The 23547-nt window shown below is 34.7% G+C and overlaps 3 protein-coding genes across 7 annotated transcripts; 1 reads left to right on the forward strand and 2 right to left on the reverse strand.

Moving 5' to 3' along the window:
- The first annotated feature begins 356 nt into the window (after positions 1-356).
- Positions 357-9642, forward strand: LOC132607554 (aquaporin SIP1-2-like). Of its 2 annotated transcripts, none has more exons than XM_060321572.1 (3): positions 357-809; positions 6917-7189; positions 9133-9642. In XM_060321572.1, the coding sequence occupies exons 1-3, from the start codon at positions 516-518 to the stop codon at positions 9295-9297; spliced, it is 732 nt and encodes a 243-aa protein (XP_060177555.1). In that variant the 5' UTR covers positions 357-515; the 3' UTR covers positions 9298-9642. The 2 variants fall into 2 exon arrangements, with proteins under 2 accessions (XP_060177555.1, XP_060177554.1); XM_060321571.1 differs by lacking the exon at positions 357-809 and adding an exon at positions 3743-4227.
- Positions 9643-10955: 1313 nt separating this feature from the next.
- Positions 10956-14209, reverse strand: LOC132605517 (uncharacterized). Its single transcript, XM_060318648.1, has 2 exons — positions 11422-14209; positions 10956-11104 (listed from the first exon to the last, which is right to left on the reverse strand). The coding sequence occupies exons 1-2, from the start codon at positions 12912-12914 to the stop codon at positions 11026-11028; spliced, it is 1572 nt and encodes a 523-aa protein (XP_060174631.1). The 5' UTR covers positions 12915-14209; the 3' UTR covers positions 10956-11025.
- A 283-nt stretch (positions 14210-14492) lies between these two features.
- LOC132607555 (UDP-glycosyltransferase TURAN) lies at positions 14493-22786 on the reverse strand. 4 transcript variants are annotated; one of them, XM_060321576.1, is made up of 17 exons: positions 22613-22786; positions 22413-22522; positions 20531-20564; positions 19180-19235; positions 18933-19073; positions 17387-17535; positions 17200-17289; positions 17042-17108; positions 16899-16962; positions 16711-16825; positions 16152-16312; positions 15950-16060; positions 15812-15873; positions 15664-15716; positions 15466-15541; positions 15088-15216; positions 14493-14978 (listed from the first exon to the last, which is right to left on the reverse strand). In XM_060321576.1, the coding sequence occupies exons 1-17, from the start codon at positions 22617-22619 to the stop codon at positions 14955-14957; spliced, it is 1449 nt and encodes a 482-aa protein (XP_060177559.1). In that variant the 5' UTR covers positions 22620-22786; the 3' UTR covers positions 14493-14954. The 4 variants fall into 4 exon arrangements, with proteins under 4 accessions (XP_060177559.1, XP_060177558.1, XP_060177556.1 ...); XM_060321575.1 differs by lacking the exons at positions 22413-22522; positions 22613-22786 and adding an exon at positions 21538-21761 and having other exon boundaries at positions 16711-16810; XM_060321573.1 differs by lacking the exons at positions 22413-22522; positions 22613-22786 and adding an exon at positions 21538-21755.
- Between the last annotated feature and the right edge of the window lie 761 nt (positions 22787-23547).

Raw genomic sequence — 23547 nt, forward strand, 5'->3', positions numbered from 1 at the left:
ATGATTGGTGAGAGTAATTGTTAAAAATATCTACCAACTTATAAGTTTTTTATAAAATATAAACTTATGGTTCAAGATTTATATTTAAATTTTTTTGAAATCATGATTTGAAATCTCAATTCATGCATTTTGAATGATTTAGAATTTCATCTCATGAATCGTATATTCAAACGCTGATTTCATCTTATAATTTGAAATCATCATATGAATTCGCACGGGCAAACTCCTACCTACTGAGTACTGTGAATTTTTCGACGTGTAATTGGGTCCCGTAAAGATACCAAACACGAGGTAAGGAGTATTACAGGGAGATTCTATCGAGGGGACAAATCATTATAAAAGTAAACACAATTCAGCCAAAATGGTGTTTAAGTGTGCTAAAATTACTTACTAAACAACCATAACAATCCCAATTTCCTACCAAATTTACTTCTAAATTCTAACAATCTCCATTTCTCTAATATATACTCTATAGTTGAATACCAAGTTCATCATTTGAGTAACTAACACATACAATGGGTGTTGTAAAAGCATCAATAGCTGATTTTACTATGACATTTATTGTTATATTTTGTACTTCAACAATTGGGGTTTTCACTTACTTAATTTCATCAACTTTTGGAATTGCTCAAGGGATTGCTTCTTTGTTTGTTACTACTGTGCTTGTTTTCGTGTTGTTCTTAATGTTTGGGATTATTGCTGATGCTTTGGGTGGTGCTGCTTTTAATCCAGCTGGTACGGCCGCCTTTTATGCTGCTGGTGTTGGAAAGGATACGCTATTCTCTGTTGCCACTCGATTTCCTGCTCAGGTATTTGAGTTTTCAGTAATAATGAAATTAGAGTTTTAAGGGCCTGTTTGGCCATGGATAATTTTCACTTACAAAAAAAAAATTACTTTATTTGGAATTTTGAAGTTGGAGTTAAAGATGAAATAGTGTTTGCAAGGAATATTTGGTTCTTTGAATGTATTGAGAGGGAAAAAGTAAAAAAAAAAAAAAAAAGGTGAAGACAGGGTTTTAGGTGTTTTTCAAATTATAAATATAACCTTAAGTTATATTTTGAATTTTCATGGCTAAACGCGGATTTTCAAATAAAGTAAAAGGTATTTCCGGAAAAAAGTGAAACATTTTCATGGCCAAACAGGTCCTTAGTATTTTGGAATCATATTTGGGCATAGAATCGTTACAATTGAAGTTCTATTCCGGAATTTGAAAAACTTTAAATATTTATTTTTACATTTTTCACTCCGAATCACTCACAAAAATTTAAACATTTTTTTCAAGTTGTATTCATATCCAAACACAATTCCAATTTTCAAATATCATTTTTCAACTTTTTTTTTTCTTTTCAAATTTCACATTTTTTGTGTTCAAACACCCTCTTAATTTCCCGAGCAATGTCGAGCTTAATGGTCACTGAGATAATGTGAATTTTTGGAAATTAGGGGTCAAAACCCGATACAAAAATCTTTTAGATATGTTTTTGTGGAATGCTCTTTGCTCTGCCCAAGCTTAGAAAGGTCTTTAATGGAGTTTTTAGTTTCTTTTTGGAATTTTCACCTACTCCCTCCGTTCACTTTTACTTGTCATGTTTTAACTTTTCACGCTGTTTAAAAAACAATGTTTAAGATAGGTATTTTACCATAATATCCCTATTAAATGGTCTATAATTGTAATAGAGTTGGAAAAATGATTTGAAATGAGTAATAAATGCTGAGGGTAAAACAAGATTTTTTTTTTGTCTTATCTTGATATGTAAAAATTGACAAGTAAAAATGAAAATTTATAAAGGAAATATCGGACAAGTAAAAGTGAACGGAGGGAGTACAAATTTTCTTTCTTCAGCTTACTGAGTAGGGGATATGGAGGTTGCGGATTGGGGTAGATGGTTAGAAGATAGTTGAGAGTTTTCTTATCTTTCTGTGGGATAGGTTTGGCGGTAGTTTGAAGCATCGTATCTACTTCTATTTTTATATATCAGAAGTAGGAGCGTACATGGATCGGATTGGTTCGGGTTTTTCAAATACCAAATCAAATCAATTATATTGGGTTTTTAAATTTACAAACCAAACCAAACCAATAAAAGTCGGGGTTTTCAATTTATGGTTTTCTCTGATTTTTCGGGTTTTTTCGGGTAAAGTCTTTATACAAAACATATAACGTGTGCTTCAAATATTTTTTTAGTTCTAGTAAGATACAACTATCTAATTAAGGCTTTTCTTAAGAAAATAACACAAAATATGAGATGAATAATGACATTGTACTAAAATATTTTAAAAAACAAAATCAAATCGCTAAGTCATATTTAAAATGATCAAAATCTAAAGTTACTAAGTCATGCTAAAATAACTACGGCTAATAAGTATTAATTATGACTAAATATTAAGAAAAATTAAATTAAATTATGTATTTTACACTGTCTAAACCAATGCAAAACTAAGAAATAAAATCGAACATTATTGTTATTCCTAGTGTTAGAATTGAATTTCTTTTGTTTGCAGTAGTATGGATTTGGTTTTGATTTTAAGAACTTTATTTGAGTTACTAACATCTATAAGCTATAAAACTTATTGTACCATTCAAAATTCAAAGTCTAAGCTCGAAATAATATGTGAAAAGACACAAACTATTAAAAAATTAAAAAAATATTTACAAATTACATTACATATACATATTTTTATGTATAAAATAATTTTTAAAAGTGTATACGTGTAAAGTTAGGTTGGTTTGGACTTTTTTTAGTTAAAACCAAACCAAACCAATTATAATCGGATTTTGATTTTCAGTACCAAACCGCTAGTCGGATTTTTTTCTCGGGTTGTCGGTTTGGTGCGGTTTGTTGGTTTTCTCTATACAAACCTAATAAAAAGTAGTAGTATAATTCTCGTAGTTTCTTGTTCTATGATTTTCTGTCACTTTTTGTTATTTTTTGTACTTCGGTTATCGTATTATTTAGCTATTACTCCTATTTCTTTCTTTGAGAGTGCTATGTCTTGCTTTCGTTATTATTTGTCATGGCTTATTCACTTTAGTATCTTCTTTTTTCCAACACTGCTTTGAATTCATTTTCTTGAGTCGAGCATCTATCAGAAACAACCTCTCTGCCTTCACAAGATAGTGACATAATCTTCGTACACATTACCCTCCTAGACCCTACTTATGAAATTTCAATTTGTATGATATTGTTGTTATTGCCACCTATAAATTTTTAGTGGGGTGAAGTGGACCTTCTTTGCTAAAGTTTCTTTTCAAAATATGGAGGTTGAGGTTCTCTTCCCCATTTTTTTTTTTTTTTTTGGGTATAAAGAGACCGAAAAAAACTTGAGAAAACGAAAATGATTAAGACCGTGAAATCAATTTGTTAAATTTGAACCGTTCAAATAAAGTGCAAATACAACTTTTCTTTTAGCTCTTCGTGTGTTTATTTTGTTCGTAAAATATACAGATTGGTCACGTGAATAAAGTGCTGTGTTTTAAATATATTTGAAAACAGTTAGATATGTAAAAAGTTTCTCATGAAGAATAAGTGTGTAAATAGAATATGACTACAAAATGGTACTAAGCCAATTATAGAAAAAGTCCCACCAAGAATCCAAGATGATAAGATGGTTCATGCCGTCAAGTCAAGGAATATAATGAAACATTACTACCAAACAAAATAGAATTCAAATAATATTAAACAACTAAAACCATCCAATCCCAAAATAGAATAAGAATATAAAATAAATAAATTAATAATAATCCATATTCTTCTACTCCAACAAGATAACTGGTGGCAAATTAAGCCATTAACAATCCCAAATATACTTCTAATCAATCTCTATTTCTCTTTCAATAAATATTAGGTTGATCATCACCATAGCCTTCTTTTTCTGTTTAATATAAAAATTCACAAAAGTTCCAAAGATTGTTGTATTTTCAATCTTGAAAAAAAATGGGTGCTGTAAAAGCAGCTTTGGGTGATTTTGTGTTAACATTGATGTGGGTATTTTGTTCATCAACCCTTGGGGTTTGCACTTTCCTTATTGCTTCTGCTTTTGGGATTGCACAAGGAATGGCTTCATTGTTTATTACAACTGTGCTTCTTTTTGTGTTGTTTTTTGTGTTTGGTATAATTGGTGATGCTTTGGGTGGTGCTGCTTTTAATCCTGCTGGTACTGCAGCTTTTTATGCTGCTGGTGTTGGAAAAGATTCTCTCTTCTCTGTTGCCACCCGTTTTCCTGCTCAGGTTCTTGATTTTGTTTCAAAGTTTCTGTTTTTAAAGTGAATTTTATGAATCCTTTTAGGGGTCTAGTTGTTATCTATTTATATGGTTGATTTTAGGGGTGTGCAAAAACCAGTTTAACCGATAAACCGAACCAATAAAAATGTTATTGTTATCAATATCGGGTTATTGGGTTAATGGTTTGTAAAAGGTTTTGCAAAATATTTTATTGGGTTAACGGTTTGGTTTCCGATTTTAGGGACTAGTTAATAGTTAAATCGATAACCCAATAAGCTTATATTAAAATTACCTTTTTATCCCGAATTTAAATACAAATCTATTTCTAAATTACTTATCGCAAGCATGCTTATTCTCTCAATGCACATACGAAACTAGGGCTTATGCCTTGCGATGCCTATCGGTCTGCTGCTTACTGCTTATTTTTGCATTTTATAGTTTTTGTTTTGCATTTTATATTTTTGGTCTTGTTGTTGGTGCTTTCTTTATGAAGAAATTGACCTTGTTTATGAACAAATGAATTGTGGATTGGCCTTGTTTTGTTTTTGAAAGATTGCTACGTTGCATTTTATAGTTTTTGTCTTGTAATTTGTGTAGACTTTATGCACGAAAGCAGTGTATATATGAACAAATGAAAACAAGAGAAAGCAAAAAAAAAAAAAAAAAGCGGAGCATTTTCTTAATGGTTAAACCGAAAACCAAACCATTAAGGACCAAAAACCGATAACAAATATCTTATAGGTTTGATTTTGGTTTAGCCTACTTGCAAACCGAACACCGATAAACCGAACCTTTAATTCACAAAACCGAACTGAACCTGCCGTTAAGCTCCCCTAGTTGATTTTGTTGAGCTTAAATGGAAAAACATGGTCAATGAGGATTCATATAGCTACTGAGATTCATATAGCCGACCCCAACTTGTTTGTTTGGGATGTTGTTGTTTATTTCCTGCTCAGGTTCTTGTTTTTGTTTCAAAGTTTCTGCCTTTTTAAGTGATTTTTATGATCCTTTAATGGGTCCAGTTGTTATGTATTTATATGAATTATTTTGATTGAATTTTGAGTTGAGCTTAAATGGAAAAACATGGTTAGTGTGGATTCATATAGCTACTGAGGATTCATATAGCCGACCCAACTTGTTTGTTTGGGACGCTGTTGTTTATTTCCTGCTCAGGTTCTTGTTTTTGTTTCAAAGTTTCTGTTTTTTTAAGTGAATCTTTTGTGGGTCCAGTTGTTATGTGTTTATATGGTTGATTTTGATTGAATTTTGAGTTAGAGCTTAAATGGAGAAACATGTTTAGTGAGGATTCATATACCCGATTTGCTGCTCAGGTTCTTGTTTTTGTTTTTTAAAGTTTCTGCCTTTTTTAAGTGAATCTTTTGTGGGTCCAGTTGTGATGTATTTATATGGTTGATTTTGCTTGAATTTTGAGTTAAAGCTTAAATGGAGAAACATGTTTAGTGAGGATTCATATACCCGATTTGCTGCTCAGGATCTTGTTTTTGTTTCATCCTTTTCAATGATTTGTGGTTTCCACTTTTAAACTGAATTTTTTTGAAGCCTTTTCTGGGTCCAGTTGCTACGTAGGTCTTTAATTTTTGCCCTTCAGCAATTTTCGCTCGGTATAAGTATAGATTTTACTCGGCATAGTTTAGATTATATCACCCAAGTAATGCTGGACCCAACAACACTTTGAAACTCCACATCAAATTCCATAAAAGCCTGACTTATGCCGAGCGAACTTAATTCCTACTGAATTTATGCTGAGCGAAGCAAAAGTTCAGTTTCCTAAGATAAAAATATTACAGAACTTATGCCGAGCGTAGCAGGGGAAAAAATTAAAGACCACAGATATGATTGAGGCGTAGCTGTTGTTTATTTTGCTTGAATTTTTGAGTAATAATGGAAGTAGAGTTTTAATTTTCTGAAAAATCAACCGCTCCCGAAGTCCGAAACTAGGTGGATTTGTCTATATGAAGCTGTAAAAGACATGCTTCTCTCTTTTCTAACAGAGGTTGAATCCTTCTTTTTGGCAAGTGTTTAGAGGTTGAGTCCATTTTTTCGACAGATAGGCAAATAAGGAATATGCAAATTTGCCTCGGACTACTACATTCTGGTTATCCCCAATAACTTGCCAGACCTTATAGAGTGAAAGCTTCCTTTTTGAAGAGAGGAGAATATCAGCAAAAATAACTCCTGTCAAAACTGACATAGGATACGCTAAGCTAGGTGTAGCCCGCTGTCTATACGGTTTTGCTTACATTTGTCATGGTGGGGTGACTATTATAATGGCAGGGTGCTATCGTACATTTGTACTAATAGATGGTGCTGAGAAATCTGTTTGATATAGAAAGTTCGTCATGTCTAATGATTTTAAGATGCCCGTTAACCTAACCCTTCCCTCCTCTTTTATCCAGGCATCAGATCACTTATACTAAGCTCAGATTAGCAGTGTTTGGTTTTCCATTAGAACACACAATATTATTTGTAAAATCCAAGGTCCAAGTAGAGCACCTAAAGTTCAGTTTTCATGGCACGCTTTACACTGTTTCTCTGGTTATCAAAAAACATCTTACAGTATTTCATTAAAAATTGGAGAGTTCTCCACAATGACTGCTAAAACTTCAAATTCAAGAGTCCATCCAAGTCTTTGATAGCTTGAAAATATTTATATATTGTCTTTGAACTGTCACAGGCTGCTGGCGCAGTTGCTGGTGCACTAGCAATATTGGAGGTTATTCCTACGCAGTACAAGCACATGCTAGGTGGGCCTTCCTTGAAAGTTGACTTGCACAATGGAGCCATTGCTGAGGGAATCTTGACTTTCGGAATGACCTTTCTGGTCTTTCTCATTGTCCTGAAGGGTCCTAAAAATGCACTTCTAAAGAATTGGTTACTTGCAATGTCAACTGTTACCATGGTAGTTGCAGGTTCAAAATACACTGGACCTTCTATGAATCCAGCCAATGTAAGTACTAGCTCTTTTTGCTGTTCTTAGATCTTGGAGCTTATTATATTGCTTAATGTTTGAACTTCTTATCTGCTCTAGGCCTTTTTACTAGTGTTTGTTTGACCTTTATGTATAAAGAGAATTCGTAACTTTTCTGGTGCATTTGTGTTTGGCTGTCTTTATAGCCTATTTGGTCGAACTTGCTTGCTAGATTGGATGGTTGCATTTACTTTTGACGTTAGCGAGCCTGAATTAGTTCCAGCCATATGAGGTCAAAATGGTGGCTTGACTTGCAATAGAAAGGGGAAAAGTTAGATACAATTACTTAAAATCAAGATATGCCTAAGCATAGAATTTGTTAATTTATAACAATTGTTTCAATACCCATAAGATATAAGCTAACTTATTCTTCAAGCAAGGCCCTTTCCAACTCTTAAAATACCTGCACTTGGAATCCAGAGTTACGATAGATCTTCACTCACATCTTAAATTTCTTTAACCTGCCCCCAAACTTTGCCTTGGCTTGGACCTATTTCATTTGACCGGAAAAGGACCACTTAAACCAAGTCATTTTTTGGTGATCTTTCCATTTTAACCCAGGTTTTTTATTTGCCTGTTATTGATTTTAGTTTTGTGACAAAAAACTGGGATGATTTTTTGGAGATGTACTCCATTGGATTTAGTAATGGTTTGTTTGGTTGGAGTGTGATGCAAGATTCTCCGAAATTGATTTTTTGCAGACCATGTGCGAGCAATGAAGGAGCTTTCTTTCCTCTTAAGTTGTATCTGTCCTTATTTGGTTGAATAACCTTCAACTAGAGCAGAAAGTTTGTCTTTATGATGCAATCTTTTAACTTAGCTATAATGTAACTTGCTCTTTTCATTATACTCATTATTCTTAATTGCAGTAATTCTTAGTCTTATGAAAGAGTCTTAAGCTGGTCAGTTACATGAAAAAATAAATCCTTTTACATTGACAAGAATGGATTCCCTGGTTGTAGTCCCAAACTAAACATATTAGGACTATATGCCTTCCAATCTGAACTATTTTAATTTATGGAACATTACCTATTTGAACCCTCATATTTGTCCTCATTCTAATGGAATAAGGTAACGACAGAAAATGGATTTAGACAAACAATACATATCATCTGTCATTTAGTCTGAACTATGCCGTCTGTCAATCTGTGCAAATCATATTTCTTGGCATTTACTTGTAAAAAAATGAAAAATAAAATTAAAAAAATCATATTTCTTGGTTGTACCTGGGCAGTGATTTGCTGTTGCCTTTTATAGGTAGCTGTGTCACACGACGTAAATCTCTATTTGCATTAACTTTAATTAACTGTTAGTTTCCTTATTGGTTACTTTGTGCCTTGCCTTCAACCTAAAATAGTTCTCTTTGCATGTGAACTCATGTAGCTTGACCACTAGTTTTAGGTCATTTCATTAAGTAAAGATTGGCTTTCTCAAGGAATGAGGTTTTTCTTTTCCTCAAACATTAATCTTATATGCAAGCAAACTTAAAAAACATCCTTTATTGTACTGATTTTGGTACTACAACAACAGCAGCAGCAGCAGCAACAACATACCCAGTGTAATCCTACGATTTTGGTACTCTAAAACGATAATAATTGGTGACTGTTAGATGAACTTGTCGACACTTTTAAATAAACGGAATGCTATCCATATTCATAGTAAATTTAGAACCACAAACACCGCTCAACTCTGAAACTTTTGGGTAATTATATATCAAATGAATTTCAGAATTCAAAGTGTATCAAATATTTTGTAGTATCCCAAAATGGAGACTATTTCTTGTCGAGTAGTGATATTTTCTAATTGAACACATACTATTATATATATAGAAACTGCTGTAGCAATTTATTTGTTTTTCTTTTTGCCTGCATGAGTTCTTAACGAGTTCATAAGAGAGCTGATTATCTGCTATACATTTGCAGGCATTTGGTTGGGCGTACATAAATAACATGCACAACACATGGGAGCAGTTTTACGTCTACTGGATCTGTCCCTTCGTAGGAGCAATAATGGCTGCATGGACTTTCCGTGCTGTCTTTCCACCTCCTCCAGTAAAGCAGAGGCCTCAGAAGAAAAAGCGAAATTGAGATAGAATGTTCTGCTTCAATTACTTCATTAATGTAGGTTGTGCTGTGGTTGAAGTATGCCACCGTTAAAGTTGAAAGCCGTTCTTAACTTCTAATGTGGAATCATAATGGATTCCTTTTGGACTTGTTGGAATTGTTAATAAACCCCCTATTTCACATTGATCCTAATTCAAGCAACTATTAGTGCAAAAACTTACTATTAGCGCAAAAACTTAGTTGTCCAAAGTTGGATGCCCTTGAATATGTTCTCTTTTGCTTTCTTAGATGCCTCTTTTCTGCTGTTTGAATGGTGCTTTGTGAATTAAATTGGGTGATTCTTTCGATAGTACTTGCATATTTTATCAAGTCTGACAAGGATCACATCTGGGCCTTTTGCCCTTTGACTAAGTTCAGTCAGGTGAAATTTGGAATAATCTTTAAAAAAGTACTAGTAAGGTACGGTCAATTATACATAACATGAAGGTCAGAATTTGGTCATAGCTGAGAGATTCTGCCGGTAAATGGTTTTTCTTTTACTTTAATTTTTCAGAGCTCAACTTTAGCTCACGAAGGACATGAACTTTGATAGGAGGATGTGTAGGTGAATTACTTATTGTCTCTTTAGCCTCGGTTATCTTATTATCTTGTTATTGTCTCTTCTTGTTGCTACTGCATCTTTTTCATCGTTCTTTGAGCTAAGGGTCTTATCAGAAACAATCTCTCTATCTTCTCAAAGTAGGGATAAGGTTTGCATACACACTACCCTCCTCAAACCCCCCTTGTGGGATTACACTGAATTTGTTATTGTTGTATATGCATAACCATTCTCAAGGTCATCCAAACAAAACCAATATCCACTCATAAGTAACAAACCTACTGCATATAAAAATGACGTATCGTTAGATCTGCATGGTTTGTGACCACTCGTTAATTCATATTGTTAATTTGAAAAGGTGGTAAGTGACTTGTTACAAAAGATTAATACAACATTGACGGTTGAACCGGGAAAATGGATATGCTTTTGAATGCAAGCATATAACACTTTAGTTTGAGGTGATCCACAGTAGCTAAAACAATTTAAAGGAATTCTGCAACAAGAGGAAGCTCTCGTATTAGATTTAGCCCCCGTTTGGCCATAAGAATTATTCACTTTATTCCGGAAATTCTTTTTTCTTTTTTCTGGAATCAGCGTTTGGCCATGAGAATTCCAAATACAACTTGAAGTTGTATTCCGGAATACCAAAAACTCAAAAAACTTGTTTTTCAAAAAAAATTCACTTTTCATTTTTTTACAACTACATTTCATCAAAAACTACAATTTCAAAAATTATGGCCAAACACAACTCATACTCCAAAATTCCAAAAAAATAAAGTGATTTTTTTTTCAAATCTATGGACAAACGGGGCCTTAGACAGGCCTGATAGCGCTTGTTTACTGCTTTCTTGTGTTACATCAAAGTGAAATTTGTTCCCACATCTCAATGGTTCAAACAATAGGTATACAAGTTATATAAATTGCTTTATCCATTCTCTTTTTCTGAAGGGATCCATGTATATAGTAGCAAGATGCATCTGCTACATATGGCGTTGATACCAATGTAAAATTCTGAGAACAACAAAAGCATGAGAACTATAAGCTTTCTTGTATCAACTCTTTTAAATTTAATTGGTATTCTCCATTGAACCTTCAAGAATTAGGAAAATTACATGTATTGATAGTGCAAGTCTAGCTAGCAGAGAAGTACAAGACTAATGCCAAATGCCTAGAATAACAGATATGGTTAAAAGTAGTAGTAGAACACCATCTCCTCCTGGGAGGATCCCTAACCTGTCAAAAATTAACACCAGATAAAATGTTAGTAGAATTTCATGCTATTGTTTTTGCGGTGTCTTAGACAACATATAATGAGTTGAAATCATAATTGTTTCTAATTTCTATAGTATGGTGCATTATTTTTCTTTTTTCATACTCTTTTTTAGTGGTACTACGGTCAGACCTCTCCATAACAGCCATGTTTTTGCGGAACATCTTTCATGTTATGTTACTATTATATGTTCTCTATAACAACATTTCAGTATAGCAGCCAAACTATATCGGGACAAACGATGTTGGGATAGAGAGGTTTGACTGTACTATTGGCATACCTGAGTTTTCTCCTGTACTGATAAATGTATGTCATCACCGGGGGAAGGATGCCAAACAGAAAGCAGTTCGCGTAAATCCCAGCAAAATCAAGAGCTCTTGAAAATGTTGAAGGAAAGAAAGAACCAATGAGAACTGGCAAAGCTAGTACAAAAGGCATCACAATGCTTTGCAAAGATTTGAAACCATATTCCTTTCTAACTTCTGAAGCATCATAAGAGACTTTCCCTGCATTTCCAAGATTTTGCCTCAACCTGAAACTGGCTGAACCAACTTTGCCTACTCTAGATGGACTAGAATTAGTAAAGATCAAATCCAAGGTATCGATAACCTGCTTCGGGAAGCTAACAGCATATCCTATCAAGCTAGTAGCCAATGCTGAAAATGCAAAACCTTGAACTGCTGGTAGAGCAGAGGAATTAACAGACAGCAAGAGCGATATTGGATCACTCGACACAAATGAACCACTGTTCCCAGAAAGTCCCAAAACAATCAAATTCCATGATACAACCATAACTAAAGGAATAACCCCACCTAGAATTATTGCTTTTCTAGCATCATGTACAGTGTTTCCAGCAATTTTACAAATGAATGGTGTAATTACATGGAACCCCATTGTAAGTACAGCCACAGGAATAGCAGGCAAGACTGAGGAAAATCTCCAAGAAGCAAATCCAAAAGAATCAAGAATACTCATTCTCCCAACAAATACTCCAATTACTACTAATGCTGTTATGGAGAAAAGCATTATAATGCATAGGCACCTGTTTGTCACATCAATAACCTTAAAAGGTAACAAACATAGAACTATCCCAACTAGTGATGGAAATATCCCATTTGCAAGAATTGGATTGATTTTAGGAAACCACTGAGAAATTATTGAACCAATGCCAGAAACACAAGCTACCAACAAAGCAAAAGTTAGTGAAGCATAAACCAAAGCAACAAAAGATCCAATTTTGCTGCCTAATGCCTTAGTTGCAAGACTAGTGAAGCTAACTTCATCAACACCATCTTCTTCCATTGCTGCAAAACTAAGCTCAGCTACAAGAATAATAGAGGAAATGACATAAACCCAAGTCAATAAAAGGGATATAGTTGATGGAAGTGGACCAGATTTTACAGTTAATGCAGGTAATCCCAACATTCCTGGCCCTACAGCTGTACCAACAACCAAACTTACAGCACCCCAAAAGCTTTTTTCTTTAGCCACTTCAATTTTTTTTTCAAGATTGCAACTTTCTTGAGCCACTTCAAATTTTTGTTCAAGATTGCAACTTTCACTAGCTGCATCTAAAGAGACAGCTAAAGATTTGTGCTTTACACACCTAAATGTATGTAGACATAGATTTTTATCTATATTTATGCCCTTAGTGGGCTTATAGAGTAGTTGCTTAAAGCTTGGAACTTTTAAGCTTTTCCCATGAGCTATATACTCAGTATGAGAACTATGGTGTCTAAAAAATTGAATCTTGAAATGCTGTGAAAGAAGCATTTTCAGATACCCAATTTTTTTTTTTTTTTCAAGAATCCTTCAAGACTCCACCTTTGATTTAGCTCCTAGTCCTTTGCATTGGGTTAAAAAAGAACAATCCTATCCCTTATTTATCTGTGTAAAAATGAGTTTCTTAGATTGCATTTGACAAGTAACATAGAAAAAAAAAAGTTTTTTCAATGGATTTTTTTTAATCAGTAGTAATAAAATACAAGAAATGGGGTTGTGAGGAAAAAGGGAAAAGATTGAAAAAGTAAATGAAAAGGTGTTTGAAATGAGTTCTGACTGATTCCAGCTTCCAGAAGAAGGGCCCCTTAGAGCTGAATATTCAGGCGGCGGTATGACAAATACTAATATGTGAAGGGTTTCATTTTTTGCCTAAGCACGTGGGTAGCAAGAATCAGTTTTATTGTACTTATTTTTTTAAGGAGAATCTTGTATGATTCCTAGACCCTACCAAAAAGAAGGCTTCAATTAAGGCTAAATAACTCATTGTGTGGCCAAACTTCTAGTTCTCCAATTGAGGCTAAGCAGCAGTTTGTTCATGAAAACCATTTTTTTTTTTTTTTTTAGAATTTTGAAGTTAGAGTTAAAGATGGAGTTATGTTAGGTTATAATTTTTTGCAAAGAATTGACTGTTTAAATGTACAAAGTGAAAAAGGTGAAAAGAAAGTGAAAACAGAGTTTTCGTTGTATTTGAAATTTCCATGATCAAACACTGATTTCAAATAAAGTGAAATTTTTTTTCGGAAAAAGTGAAAATTCTCATGGCCAAACTAGTCCTAAATAACTCATTATTTGGCCAAACTTTTAAAATTTAACTGTTTTCAAATTATTATTTTTTCAAAATGGATTTTTTTTAAAAGTGCTTGGAAGAATAGCTGTTGTGTTTGGGCTAATTTATCCAAACAACACAGGAATTTTTACCTTTTTTTTTTTTTTTTTTGGTATGGCTTATCTTTACAAAAAAATGGTCGAATCTGACTTTACACGTGTTAATATATCATTCCAATACTCAATCATTTGGAGTTCTCTAATCCTTTTTTCTACCAAAAAAGACAAATCTTTTAGCAGGACTAAAAGGACCTTCTACCGGACAAGAATTTAATATAAGTACACCAACATTAAGCCATAATTCCAACTAGTTGGATAGCCCCAAAATGGATCATGTGCTTCCTTTGTAGTCTATGTTTTGCTAATGAGAGATTATGTCTTATGAGATTTCCTCAACGTAAATTTAAATTTACCTTGTCACGTGTTTATATTTTCAATGATCATGGTTTTTACATTTATAAAGCGGTGCACTTGGAGGTTTACGTAAACATAAAAAAGACCGTCTCAAGCAAACTTTTCTCATTTCGTCATTTATGAAGCTAATTAAACCATTTGTCGGATGTAATTATTACCCGTCTTTTCATAAAGCTTCTCTATTTCTTTCAACAACCTATTTTAATTCTATGTATTACATCACCTATCATACTATTTTCAGAAATATTGAGTGAAGATACACCAATTGTTTGCATTTAGGCACAGCAATAATAGCAACAAGACTAAAAGTTGTTGGAGTAATGCACCTGCTAACAGATATACAAACACTGATATTTAAGTGTGTTCACATCAGTTATTTCTCTCCTTTTCTTGGTTCAACACACACAGAATGTATTCTGGGAACATGTAAATCAACCTACGCTGCAGGCCTGTTTTGCCCTAATGTTATACTATATCTTTTGTTCAACAGCAATGTTAAACTACTAAGAAGAACAAGAAGAGAGGTAAAGGCAAGTGAAATCTCAACAGTGCTATGGCCACTTCTAAAGCTGTACAACCTCAGTTTTCACAAAACAAAAACAGAAATCTTTGACTAATGATCCTAATAGAGCTGCAAAAATTGGTTGCTCTGTGGAGCCGGGAAGGGGACAGGGGATTAGCAGGGACCCGCTGTTTCTCGGCTTGCAGCATGACACTAGGTGAGCATATAATTTCCAAGATACCTCAGATGGGGGTAATAGACACCGGAGTTCTGAAATCTTTGCTTCAAAATCAGCTCGAGTTCTCAAAAATAACCTGCATAATGAATGGTGTGTTTAGATCCCATCTAAATACATGACAATGGAAAAGCCATTTTACTAAGAAGGACAAGAGATGCAAAAAACACGTGCAACCATCTACTTGCCTTGGATATTAAGGGTTTAGCGTTTGCTTCCCACTCTGTTGCCCAATTAACAGAAGATCTGCTTGCCAATACTCCTTGTTTCAGTGACTTCAACTCATCACATTCACCTGGGAATCCCTTAAACAGCATCTGCCCAGGTTTTCACAGTTCAGCAAATAAGATAGTATATTCTCAGGAAAGTAAGCTCATAGGTTAAGTCTAGGAATTGCTAATGCAAGTAGGAAGCATAAAGCATTCGAGAGGATTAATACTTGATATGTTTATTGTGACAATATCTAGTGAACTACTTAATCTAATTAAATCTACAATGTAAAACAAAGATAGAAGAACAAAGAAAGAGGAGATTGAAGGTCCATTTTTGTCAATTTAGGAGATTACCATAAATTGATCTGCCAGTTCCGATGATGAAGAGAAGAGTAAGCCATTCTTGTCAACTTCGACCAGCTCGTTGATGCTTGATAAAGGACAATGAAGAAGGGTCAACATGCAACTTCTCAAAGTACGTAATTTTTAAAGACTTCCAAATGTCGAGGCCATGGGAAATGAAAATGAAAAGGGGGAATACATGCATCTTACCAAGAGTAGGAAACAGCACAGACCGGTAATCCACAGCCAAACATATCCACAACCTAAAAGGAAATTACAAGAATGAGGCCTACTAAGAGGTTTTAAGCATAGACAGAAAAAAATTGACTTGTGCTCTTAAAGAATGTAGAAACAAAACCTTCATTGGAAGATCCAACCCTGAAGAGGAAGTATGCAAGCAAACACCAAGATCTGCTGATCCTATACAAGAGAACACAGGATTTGAGACAATTTTAAGGTGAAGACAAGAAGATGACTATAGATTGGTAGCTCATACCAAGAAGCAATGGGTAATCCTCTGGCTCCAACCACATAGTACGAAATGCTACACGTTTAAGGTTGAGTTTTGCTATCTTCTGTTCATATTTTTCCTTTTCAGGCCCTTTGCCTTCAAAAGAACCCAAAGTAAGAAAAACATGTCTGCCAAAGTTAACCAACAAAATAAGAAGTACCCTCTTTGACTCATGAGCAGCAGTTACCTGTAATTATAAATAATAACCTAGGGTATTGCTTCCCACCCTTGATTTCCTGCCAGAAAACATCCTCCCTCTTCAAGTCATCCTCATTCAGTAATGCAGAAACCCTTCTATCATACATTAGTGCTGCTTCTAAGAGAATGCTAAAATCTTCGTCTGGAGTCCTAAAAACCAGTAATATAATGTCATGTAGCTGTCACCGAAGCCAAAACTGTTTTACCATCTTTGCATTTTGAAATCGGAGCATGAACACATGGTTCAAATAAGAAACAGAACTTTTCCAGCACGTGGTGCAAATAAGAGACAGAACTCTTCCATTGTCCGTTTGATTTTTGTTTAGTCCTTGTTTAGTCCAATCATCTTTCGTCAATAATATCTTGATATTCAGAAACAGTGAACCGATAGTGATTAAGTTTAAAGTACTTAAAGAAATGAACCTTGGGCCTAACTCCACCCCAATGTTAGCTCATGAGGCGAGGATAAAATGTGTGATTAAAACAAATGCAAGGTTCACTGTGCCGGAACACCATAGGATGTTAAATTAAGTTTACAAACAACTCACCAGCTTGTACTGCTTACAATGAGTGCTGGTCTGTTCCACTTCAAGGAAATATCTGTGTGCGTCTGAGTTGTAAATAGAGTTACATTAGGATTGTCATCGTCTGTTGTTAGAACCTCTGCAAATATGTCATATTCATTTCAATTCTTCATCTGAAACAATACATCACATGGAAATTCACATTATAGTACCATTGCTAAGACAGTCTTGAAGGCTGTAAGGCGTTCTCAGACTCTTATCAATCCCACAAAACAACTGCAATTGAAACTTGAAGGTTAAAATTGTAAAGTATGTATATCTCACGGAAGCTCTGTTGTGGACTTAGATAATTCACCTTGTGCTTCTCCTCGAGGGAAGCGGGTCGAAAAAATTCAGGAGGCTGATCATATAGAACAGTGGCACTGAGAATCCAGAAAGTATAAAGGATGAAGCACAAGTCGGTAAATAAAGAAAACCAGAAAGTTTAGATATTCAAGTAGCTCAATGGCCTACCTAATTCCCCAGTTTTGAGCCAATTCATGTTGCATTGCCCTTGTCACACACAAGGAACCATTTGCCATTTTCCCAAATTGCTTTTCGATCCTGTCCAGATATCCAAATTTTGTTTTACTTGCATAGTTCACAAACCAGATGCTAAACCCAAATGGAGGTTTATAACTTACGAGGATGAACAAATTACCAATGATACAAAGCCACAAACCGACTATTTCTCCCAAGAGACAATGCTAGAAGAGTATATCCGAAGTTATGCCAATCTATAACGAATGCGGAACGTCTAATCCAGCTGGCTAATTTTACAGCAACCAGTGTAGGAACGGATGGTGGATTCTGCCAAAGGAGAAATGCTGCCATTAGTTGATATAATTAACCTCAAGCATGCCAAATCAAGTGATCTAAACATCTCACTGAACATAACGGTGATGAAGACTTTAGTTTTGTGCCTGCGGAATCCACTAATTGGACATGCCTTAAGCACTTGGGTGGATCATAATAAAAATCCAAGTTCAGCACCCACCAGATAGAGCATGTTAGAAAAACATGGAAGAACCAGCAGTTCAAGCTCCAATGACAAAAGAACCTCAGTGTTGACAAGGGTTCTAGTTAATTTTGAGGGCAAAAGCAGGCCTTCATCTTAATGCACGGCTCTCAAAATACAACAACAACAACATACCCAGTGGAATCCCACAGTGTGGGGTCTGGGGAGGGTAAAATGTACGCAGACCTTACCTCCATCTCGGAAGATAGAGAGGCTGTTTCCGGAAGACCCTCGATTCAAGAGAAAACACGATGAGAGAATGCCAGATAAGCAGAAACAGTTCAAAGCAATACGAAAATGAAACTAACGAAAGCGAAAAAGCCATGATAAAGCAGTATGAGAAAACAGAAACAGTAGCTACCACAGATAAATATGATAATTGTGGTACACGGACCAACATATAGTTGCACGAATCAAAGGACAAAAAAATGAAGATCAAAACTGCGACTACTAGTACGACGGGATACGTGGAACTACCTACTAGCCTTCTACCCTAATCTGAGTCCTCCATAGCCTCCTATCTAAGGTCATGTCCTCGGTAAGCTGGAACTGTACCATGTCCTGTCTAAGCACCTCTCCCCAATACTTCTTCGGCCTACCTCTACCTCTTCTGAAACCGTCCATAGCCAACCTTTCACACCTCCGCACTGGGGCATCTGTGTCTCTCCTCCTCACATGCCCAAACCATCTCAAAATACCAAATACTTAAATATTTTGAAAAAAAAAAAAAAAGTAGAAAGACTTACTTTTGCAGAATGTAGTATGAAGAATTTGAAATTAGTAATTGAATACTGAAATGAACAAAGATAATACATGCATAGATTTATGGAAAGTACTTGTTAACTGGTAATGTTACTTTAAAACCCTGAAGCACCCTAGTGGATCAAAAAAAGATTCTTTCAAAAACTGTATGCACCAAGGTTGGTAAGAGGAGATTGTTTCTAATCCACTATTTTCTCCAAGGACACGTGCATACACACACATAGAACTCTCCGATTGATAGTAACAATATGTAACTCCAACCCATTCATGTTTCTGTTTAATCTTTTCTTGGTTTTTTGTTTTTTTAAACATAAAAGACACTAGACGTAATATACACCACATCGCCAGCAATTATCATAAAGACCTACATATTTCATAGTTGTAGCAGATATAAAGACAAGTAGCTAACTACAGCTTCATAACTCACCTGAACTATGAAAACATCAGGTGCCGGAATTTTAACACACAGATACCATAGAAGCATAACAAACTGGACCAATGGCTTAAATATGAGCAATAAAGGACGGAGTATCTTTGGCAAGCTTTTAGGGTTTGATGGCCACTGTGTCTGCATGATAGAAAAATAGTTGAAGTCAAATAACACACACACAGCCGAAAAGATGTCTTTCATGAGATTTCATTCCAGAAAGACAGCTAGACAATTCAGCGCTTACCATTTCATGGATGTGAATAGATTTATGCTCTTTTACAGCAGAATGAGGGTCCGAACCTACTCAAGATTAAAAAACGAAAATCAGAAAGACCAGGCAGAATAAAGTCAAGGAAAATTGTAAGATTTAGCCTGGTTAATTAATCCAAGCACTTATGCCAAGTAGTACAAAATTATGCACAATGACTGGAATTTGGTTTCACGTCTTTTCAAACTGTTCTGAGATGCCACTGACAGAAGAACAGTAATCTGAAGAAAAATTGAACAAGTAGAGCCAGTGATGTAACAATATTTTCTAGGACAAAGTCATATGAAAGAAAATGAACACAAAATTAAGAAAATGAACATAAAATTCGTTCATCTTCTCTAGAAAATCCTATAATAGTGCTTCTTTACCTTCTTTCACTTCATTATTCTAAAATTTTCTCCTAATGTTCTTATTCCCACCCCCCCCCCCTTTTTTTTAAGCTTTTTATCGTGCTATTTTTGTAGCCATATTTCTCTTGATACCATGCTTTTTATCTTGATATTTGTTGTCACATCACTGTCTTTTCTTTCGAGCCAAGGGTCTATCGGAAACAGCCTCTCTACCCCATAAAGGTAGGGGTAAAGTTTGCGTACATCTTACCCCCCCCCCCCCGACCCAACTTGTGGGACCACTTGGGTATGTTGTTTGTTGTTGTTCTTATTCCCCTTTTCGTGGCTTTTCTTGAAAATCTTTTGACTTGGGGATGTGTTTGTCCCGGCAGGAGGGTTAGCCAATTATGGGATCTCACATAAAGGCTTTAAACAAATAGTGTATGAATAAAATACTCAACCACTCCTACCCAAGGCGTGCCTCCGTCCACTTCCATGCTTAAGCCCTTAATAAATGCCACCCAACCTCTGCCTCCATTCTACCCCCACTGTTTTGCCTATAAACTCCCAACCCTTGTTTTTTCTCCATCTCACAGCCATTTCCCTAAAACCTACCAAAGTCTATCGTTGTCCTCATGCTCACCCCTTTTCCCCAACCCTGAAGTGCCTGAGTCGTATTTCCTTCAACCTTCATTGTCAACTTATTCTGCTTCATTCAACCTTTGTCTCACAAACAGAATTATACCCAAGTTAACTTCTTTCAACTTTTTTGATAAAAAAATTCTGTATCTAAAAATTGACACCAAATTTTTGTATCATGCTCTTTTATTTAGTTTTTAAAATTGAAACGTAAACAGGAACATGTGTTGTTTTCTTCCCAAGATAGAGATGAGATATGGTTTTGCTACTATACAATCAATTTATGTTCTCAATGCCTATCAATAATTCAAACATACCTACATATGCAACTATTTTAACTGGGTTGTTACACTACTTACCTCCATATGCAACAATGTCGACCACTAGATGAGCCTGCAAAAGGTATAAGTGAAAACATAAGAAGAATATAAAGGGCCCTGGATCAATGAGGTGTATCAACCACTAATTCTGAAACATAAGGCGGTTTCCTCATCATCACCTGCATATATTCAACCACTAATTCTAAAACATAAGGCGGTTTCCTCATCATCACTTGCATATATAATCACTTATTAATACAAACAAGATATTTTATTATTCTCTCTTGCAACAACAAATATGCATCCATCATACTACATAACATTAGTAACGGTAACATACACGACAGCACCTTTGAAGTCTTCAAATAAATAAGATGAGAGTCTGAGACCCAAAAAAGAACCAGTAAACACATAGAAGATTTCTACAACTCTCGCTAATGACTGTTTTAGAGTATGTCAAAGATAGAGTATTTTGGATCAAGACAAAACCGATAAATACAAAGATGGAGTCTTTTTAAAACTAAAAAGGAATTGATCGAAAGAAAAAAAAAATACAGCTTAAATAAATAAAGAAATTCACTTCTTTACACTCTTCTTCTGTTCCATTTCCATGTTTAACCACCTAATCAGAGTCATCAAACAGATAGCAATGTGTGTTGAGCGTCGAAGAGGATAGCACTCAAAGTGAAGTTACAACTGCAGAGAGTTTGACAAATTTTCTTTAATCTGAAAATGTTGTTCCTAATGGAAGCAGCATGAACTAATCAAAAGTAAATAGCATAATTCATAGCTAACAGTCACTATTCCAGCTAACTAAACCTCGAACCTAGCAACCACCCAGAAACGACTAAAATCATGTTCAGAGAATTAATGCTAAAACTTATACCCAGATAATTCATAACAGAACCTCATAAATGTGCAAAAACCAGATCATCAGCATAATTCATAGCTAAAAGTCATTATTCTAGCTAATTAAACCATGAACTTAGCAAACAGCCAGAAAAACAATTAAACTCAGGTTCAGAGATTAATGCTCTAACTTATACCCAAATAATTCGTAACAGAACCTCAAAAATGTGCAAAAAAGCCAGGTTTAATCTTGTGGTCTTAAACATGCCATGTGAAAAGTTAGAATTAAAGAGTTGGTAAAAAATCGAAAGAAGCATTCTTTTTTTTAACGGACTAAAAAGGAAAGGAAGACAAAAAAATCGAAACAGATGGAGTAGCATAATTCATAAGAAAACCTCAGAAATGTGCAAAAAAAAAAAAAAGCACTAATTAAGATGGATCATCAGCATCACTATTTCAAATTCAGACTAGACATATATATTACACTTAAAGACAGAAGTAAGTACATCCTACCTACGCAGACCACAAGTCTCGAACCCCACTTGTGGGACCCCCCCACCACCCACTACCCCTCACCACCACCCAACCCCACCCCACAACCACTCACCCCCACCCTCATCCCACAACCACCCAACTCCACCACCCCCACCCATCACCTACTTATTTTTTAAAGTTGCTATTTTATCATGTACCTGAGTTTCATTGATATATATATATATATATATATATGTAAAAAAAACTGATTTCTAATTAAGAGTTAAGGGTATTTTAGTAAACTTACAAGTTATTATACAGTACCATACAGTCAAACCAAACAATACAAATGTTATTAAACCACAACAAACCATACAGTCTATCCAAAACATTTTGTTCATTAATACAGTACAATACAACACCATACTATACATGTAAATTACACTTAAAAGACAGAAGTAACGTGTGCGTACATCCTACCTCCCCAGACCACATGTCCCAGACCCCACTTATGGGATCACACTGGGTAAGTTGTTGTTGTTACACTGAAAATAATAATAAGGTTAAGGTTACGTTTAATAATAGATTAGTGTGGTACCTGACGAGCAAGGGAAAGAGCATGATATTGCATACGTGGGCTACGTCCAATATCCCCTAGAACCACTACTGCTGCCCTACCACTTGCCCGAATCCGAGTTTCATTTTGACCTAAATTCATCAAATTGATCGGCTTCCAGTGTTAATTATCATAATCAACAATTTCGATATCATAAAAATTTAATTGAATATCGTACGTACCTGACATGCTTGCAAATCAAAATTAAACTTTCGAAATAGAATTGAATTTAGAAAGCAGTTAACCAAATAGGTAGGTAATAAATCATTCCACTGATAGTGGAGCACTAGAAGGAGATCCAATGAGACAGGTGAAGAAATTAGGGGCTTGTTCGGTAGTTGTTCAATTTGTGGAAAATTATTACTTTTAGCGTTTGGGCCATAAAAATTATTCACTTTTTTCCGAAGTTGTATTCCGGAATACAAAAAACAAAAAAAACTTATTTTTAAACTTTTTTTCACCTTTTTAGATTAAATTTGATCAAAAACTATAATTTCAAAAATTATGGCCAAACACAACTCTAATTCCAAAATTCCAAAAAAAAAAAGTGAAATATTTTTTGGTATTTATGGCCAAACGGCACCTTACAAATTAACTTAAGTCTAAATTCTATATCACTTAGGCCCCGTTTAGATATGGTTTGAAACCATGTTTGAACATGTAATTTGGATATTTTAAGGAGTATTTTCTCTAATAGACATAAAAATCCTATAAGTTGTGAAAACCATTAAAACATTCTCAATTCTTATACAATCTTACCAAATGAGCAAGTCATAATTTATAACAAAATTAATACGCTAATTCATAACAACTGGCTCAAAACTAATACTAGAAGACCTTTCTAAAATACAACATCAATTGATCAAATTTTAGTTCAATAAATAAAATTAAACTGTGAGTCTTTTTTTACAAAATTAAAAGGTTGGTAGACATAAATAAAATTTGGTGGAAGTTAATGAGATTGATAAATGATTGATGGGGGTAATTGTTAAAAATATCTACCAATTTATGAGTCTTTTTTGAGTTATATTTTATATTTAAAAAAAATGAAACCATGGTTTCAAATCATGCGTAAAAACGCATGCCATGGCTTCAAAACTCATGGCCAAACGCCTAC

Source organism: Lycium barbarum, chromosome 8 (genome assembly GCF_019175385.1).
Source record: "Lycium barbarum isolate Lr01 chromosome 8, ASM1917538v2, whole genome shotgun sequence".
NCBI lineage: Eukaryota > Viridiplantae > Streptophyta > Magnoliopsida > Solanales > Solanaceae > Lycium > Lycium barbarum.